At 49.4% G+C, this 5,963-nt stretch overlaps 1 protein-coding gene across 2 annotated transcripts in view; it reads right to left on the reverse strand.

Annotated features, from left to right (window-relative positions):
• Positions 1-238: 238 nt before the first annotated feature.
• Positions 239-5,963, reverse strand: part of COPS7A (COP9 signalosome subunit 7A) — a 12,456-nt gene continuing 6,731 nt past the window's right edge. The window contains exons 2-8 of one of the 2 annotated variants that reach the window (XM_019527565.1): positions 3,119-3,194; positions 2,735-2,823; positions 2,455-2,657; positions 1,804-1,909; positions 1,340-1,491; positions 792-847; positions 239-464 (exon numbers count right to left, since the gene is read on the reverse strand). In XM_019527565.1, the coding sequence (XP_019383110.1) occupies positions 808-847; positions 1,340-1,491; positions 1,804-1,909; positions 2,455-2,657; positions 2,735-2,823; positions 3,119-3,194 (666 nt within the window). In that variant the 3' untranslated portion in view covers positions 239-464; positions 792-807. The remainder of the gene's footprint in view (positions 465-791; positions 848-1,339; positions 1,492-1,803; positions 1,910-2,454; positions 2,658-2,734; positions 2,824-3,118; positions 3,195-5,963) is intronic. The other variant, XM_019527564.1, reaches the window with a different exon arrangement.

A 5,963-nucleotide genomic window follows, 5' to 3' on the forward strand; every position in this document is an offset into this window, starting at 1 on the left:
TCTCCACTCTTAACTACACATTCAAGAGCTCTGGTCATTCTACAGCCTTGAATGAATCACTAATTAGAACCTCTCTCCTGTTAGGGCACAGAAAGAGAGAGGTGATTCCTCACCCCAGGCCGTGACGGCATACCAGCTGGACCCCTCATTCCATCTCCACCAAAAGGTGAGGGGCATGTCAGATTTCAAAGATCTGCATGAAACTTCCTGCCCACATACTGAAACACCATCACAGATAGGAGTGTTCATAGATCTATCTTTATTGTTTATATATATATTTTTTTTTAATTTTATTTTAAAACAATCCCAACAAAATCCACCCCAACCCAGCAAAACAAAGATCAAACAATCAAGATGGCAGTCTGGAGCAAATTGTCCAAGGATCCCACAGAGCCAAAATGGCTGCTGAGTGCAAGGGCAGGTTCCTTCCAGGCTTCCATAATATTCTGTTGGCATAAAGGTGACTGAAATGGAGTTAGTGCCATGGCTCTTTAAATGTACCTGTCAAGTGATGGGGGGTGGAGGGGAGAGAGAGAGAGAGGAGAGCAAGATGGGTGGGTGTGGGGAGGATGACGACACATGGGACAGACAAGTTTAGAGGACAAGAGATAGCTGTAGAAGGCTAGCAGATGTTGGTACAGGTGATGGATAAGACAGGGGAAGTGCACAGCAGATGGGAAAGATCAAACATGCAGGAGAACCAATTGGACATACAGATACAGGGATGAGATCACAAGTGTCATACAGTGGACACCCGTTTTTTCTCCCCCCTCCCAGTCTCTCCTTCTCACCCTCCCAGGGATCCAGCTAGTTTGATTTAGACCAGATCTTCGCACTGCCCCGGAGTCTGCATAAAAAAACAAAAACAAAGAGAAACAAAGGCTCTGACAGGAGCAAGGGCCACATAGGCTCCTCCCCAAATGCACATAAACAAAAGTGGCTGCCACCTGCAGCTATAGAAATGTGCAGCCACAAACAGGGTTAACAGACTGTTGCTGCTTCAAACTGAGGACCCTTGCAATTCACTCCCATTAGTGAAGGACAAACAGAGCTGAGGTGGAGGTAAGCTTGCTGTCACGTGTACATAGGAGAATGGGATGTACCCTCATTTAGTAGTATAACAGAGAGTGGGGAGACCAGAGCAGCAGTCTTGAAAGATAAGGAGGCAAAAACAGCTAGTGGTATAGCTGGCAGATGGCTATGCTGCCGCCACCACTGGCACTGCAAAAGCTAATGCTGCCTTGTTATGCCTGTGTTCATGCTGGAAACAAAGGTCCCACAGACTTGTCCCATGGGTACACAGGGGGAAGGGCCACTCCCACCTGCTACAGCTCCTTACCCTTTGGCCTTAGAAGTTTTTTTGCTGGCCTGGCGCTGGTTGGTGCCAGGGGCTGGCTCTCTGAGCTCTGTTAAATGCTGCTCTGGGTCCTGGGATGTTGCTGCTGCAGCTGCTGCTGTTGTGACTTTAATGGTCTTCTTCAAATTTGCCACCTACCAGGATGGGAAAGCAAGAACAAAAGAAAAGTCTCAATGAAAACGTCTGTTAAACTGAAGTATAATACTAACCAACATTTGAAACCTGAAGAGGAAGGAAATCTTTATAATACAGAACTTTTGAGGGTCTGTAAAGTAGTGCCCAGCTGTCCTGACTCTCCCCAGACAGAAGGTCCTAACATGGCACGGGGGAAGTGTCACTGACTTGTTCAGATAAGGTCATGTAAATGCAGAGTGCTGGTTCTAACCCACTCCTAGGTCAGCAGTGATGAAATAACAGTGATGGAATAACCAGCCCCCTTCACTCACCTCATTCTCTATCTGCTGTTTTAGGCCCAGCTGCTGCTCTTTATGCTGGTTGGCCCGGCTAACTTGCTTCTCAATGCCCGACAGGACAACCTCACAGCCTTGGCACCTGCAGGGAAAGAACAAACTTGAGTACATGGAAGATCCAAAAAGCAATGGAGAAGTGGGAGGATGGATGGGTGTGACCTGAACTCTCACCCAGATATAGCTGGAGGCCTCAGAGCTTTGGCCCTGGGAGGAGGTGAATATAGCCACACAGAAAGGGCACTGGTGCACCAGTGCCACAGTAAAGACATGGGGAGGGGTGGTGGTGGGGGCGGGTTGGGATCTGAAAGAGGTGACACTCATTTTGTAGAAGTCGCTGATGGGAACTGAGAGGGTCCAGAGCAGACATAGAGCTGTACAGTGGGGAAATAGGGTCACAGTGCCACACCATGCTCCAGCAGCAGACAGGGGAATTTGAAAGAGTCTCTCCCACTTCTCAACTGTCTCATCACTCCAGTAGCACACAGGGGTTGGGAATGGAGCTCACTTTTTCTGTGTGGTGGGTGGTACACCTCCTCCCCCCCTCTGACAGCAGGCAGAGGGTTTGGGGGAGCCTCCTCACCACTCCTGCAGCCTGTGTGGGGTTGGCCCTGGGGGCTTCCTCCTCACCACTCCTGCAATGTGCGGGTGATGGTGCTTAGCTCCTCCCTTCGGATGTCCCGCCCGATGCTGTAGTCAACCTCAAGGCGCTGATTCCGCTGGTCCAGGCTCCCACGGAGGACATCTGCATACACAGCCTCAATCACCAGGTCCTCCAGCTGCCGCACATTCTTCAGCTGCAACTGTTCCAGCAGCACCGAATAGGGGATGCACTACAGCAACAGAGATGATAATTAGTATAAGGTAGCTCCAAGGGGAATGTGGGCAGGGTGAGAGAGACAGCCACTACCTTGATCTTGGCAGCCAGGGTAACAACTGATAGGTGTCTCAGCTTGTTCTTCTGCGCCTCAGTCAAAGGAGGGAGAGTAGCTGCTTCAGCTGCTCTCAGGGGAGAAAGCCAGACATTAGAGCCAAGTATGTCCCATATCCCCTCTCCCTGCCCTGGGCCAGGCATTTTCTTTCCAAGATTCTGAATGATGGGGCTCTGGCAAGACATCTCTTGGCTTCATACACCCCTACCCAGCTCAGGCAGATGCTTTCTGTGCAACCTTTTCCTGATGTCATTTGCTGCTCCTTCCCTCTCAACCATTCCTGCTCCTTGGGAGACTAAACTGATGCCTCACCCGCTTCCGGAAACATGGCATAAGGTGTTGCAAGAGAGGAATGTATTTACCCAAGTAATCAGCATATGTCCCATATGCAAAGACGGTGAGCAGACGGAAGATGGGGGAGAACTCACTCTCAGCCAGCTGTGTGAGGAAAGGGAGCACTTGATATAAACAGCAAGACATTTTGTACACTACAGCCGAACTCCTACTCCCAATTCCCAGCTCTATTAGCACAGCACCCAGGGACACCTCTAACCTAACCAGGCTGTTTCCTAACTGGTTCGGAAGCTAAAGACATGGTGGATTCCCGTATCCAACAAAATGCAACTGCATGGCAGAGAGGAGGAGGAGGAAGAACACTAACTATTTAACAGCCACAGAGCTCAGAGCCTGAAGGGTGAAAGACATAAGCAAGTCCCGCTAAGACTGCAGGGCTCTGTCTATGGAAGCAGGTCAAGTGGTTTAGAGGTTAAAAGGACAGGATTTGGGAAAAGGGAAGGGTTTGGGTGTGTAAGAGATGGATAAAGGAAGGGGGCGGGGGAAGAGCTGCAGAGAAGCAGCAAGAAGAAACACCAGATAACAACATAAGAACAACCATTTACTGGGTTGAAGTGTCAGCTCATCTTGCCCAGTCACCTATGTCACACAGGCCCTAGCTATGCTAGTGATCTATAAGACCAGGAAGGAGGCTCTGGCTGGGAGCAACCCAGGTGAATGTGGGCCTGCTTTCCTGGCACTCATCCACTCATGTTTCTGGGCAGAGTTTTACTGGGGCGGGGTCCACAGGCTCCCTCAACTCCTTCAGGGAGCAGTGAACAAGTGTGTGCTGTTCAGTGTCCACTTCCGACGCCCTAGTTATTAACCTATGACCTCACTCCTATTCGTGTTTCTTCATCATTGTTCCAAACAACTAGCTAATATATTCCCAGTGGCCTCCCTTATTTAGGGAGGCTTATAGATTTTGTAATGGGCAATAAGCCCATGAGCTTCTTTTTGGCACATCAAATAAGACCTAGCCAAGCTAGCGATCTATAAGATCAGAAATGAGGTTCTGGCTGGGAAGAAGCCAGGTCAGTTTGGGGCTGTTTTCCTGGCACTCATCCACTCATGTTTCTGGGCAGTTTCAATGGTCAGCATCCATAGGCTCCCTTGATTCCTTCAGGGGCAGTAGGTGTTGCCTGGAGTGCTCTGCTCACTGTCTCCTTCCAAATCCCTTGTTTTTAACCTGTGACCTCACTCTTGTTCCTGCTTTCTTTTCAGCTGTCCCATGTACTCAGTTGATGTGTCCTCGGCGGCCTCCCTTATTAAGGGAGACTTATAATATTTTATGATGGGCCAAGCCCCATGACCCCCTGGCACTTCAAACAGGCCTGTTACACAAGCCCTAGCCAAGGTAGCAATCCATCTGACCAGGAAGGAGGCTCTGGCTGGAAAATCGCTGGGGACCGTGGGGCCACTTTCCTTTCCCTAGTGAGATCCTAACTAAGTCTACAAGAAATGAGGCAAAAACGAACAGAGTACTTCAGATGTGGCCTCACCAGTGCTGAATAGAGGGGAATAATCACTTCCCTTGGCCTACTGGCAACACACCTACCAATGCAGCCCAGTATGCCGTTAGCCTTCTTGACAACAAAGTCACACTGCTGACTCATATTCAGCTTATTGTCCGCTGTGACCCCCCCAGGTCTTTTTCTGCAGAGCTGCTGCCCAGCCAGTCAGCCCCCAGCCTGTACTGGTGCATGGGATTGTTCCATCCTCGGTGCAGGACTTTGCACTTGTCTTTGTTGAACCTCATTAGATTTCTTTTGGCTCAATCCTACAATTAGTGTCTAAGTCACTCTGAATCCAAGCCCTATGCTCCAATATATCTAGTACTCCCCACAGCTTGGTGTTATCTGCCTTGCTGAGGGTATACTCCATACCATCTTCCAGGTCGCTGATGAAGACATTGAACAAAACCGGCCCCAGGACCAACCACTGGGGCACTCCACTTGATACCAGGTGCCAACTAAACATAGAGCCATTGATTAAATACTATCTGAGCCCAATGCTCTTACCAGTTTTCTATTCACCTTATAGTCCATTCATCCAGCCCATACTTCCTTAGCTTGCCTGAGAGAATGCTGCGGGAGACTGTATCAAAAGCCTTGCAAAAAATCAAGGTACACCACATCCACATCCACTGGCCTCCCCGCATCCACAGAGCCAATCACCTTGTCATAGAAGGCAATCAGGTTGGTCAGGCATGACTTGCCCTTGGTGAATCCATGCTGACCATTCCTAATAATCACTTTCTTTTCCTCCAAGTGCTTAGAAATGGATTTCATGAGGATCTGTTCCGTGATTTTTCCCAGGGGCTGAGGTGAGGCTGACTAGTCTGTAGTTCCCTGGATCCTCCTTTTTCTCTTTTCTTAAATATGGGCACCATGTTTGCCCTTTTCCAATCATCCAGGACCTGTCCTGATCACCATGAGTTTTCAAAGATGATGCCCAATTCCATCAGCCAACTCCCTCAGCACCCTCAGGTACATCCCCATCCAGCCCCATGGACTTGTACACATCCAGCTTTTCTAAGCAGTCCCTAACCTGTTCTTTCTACTGTTGTCTGCTCACCTCCTCCCCAAACTGTGCTGCCAGGTGCAGCAGTCTGGAAGCTGACCTTGCCTGTGAAGACTGAGGTAAAAAAGGCAATGAGCACTTCAGCCTTTTCTGCATCCTCTGTCACCAGGTTGTCTCCTGCATTCAGTAAGGGACTCACAGTTCCCCTGATCCTCCTCTTGCTACGGACATACTTGTAGAAACCCTTCTTGTTACCCTTCACGTCCCTTGTTAGCTGCAACTCCAATTGTACTTTGGCCTTCCTGGTTTCATCCCTGCATGGATATTCATGTCTCCAGGCAGAGTTCCACT

The sequence above is a fragment of the Gavialis gangeticus genome, unplaced genomic scaffold, assembly GCF_001723915.1.
Source record: "Gavialis gangeticus isolate Ggan-Ray unplaced genomic scaffold, GavGan_comp1, whole genome shotgun sequence".
NCBI classification, from domain to species: domain Eukaryota; kingdom Metazoa; phylum Chordata; order Crocodylia; family Gavialidae; genus Gavialis; species Gavialis gangeticus.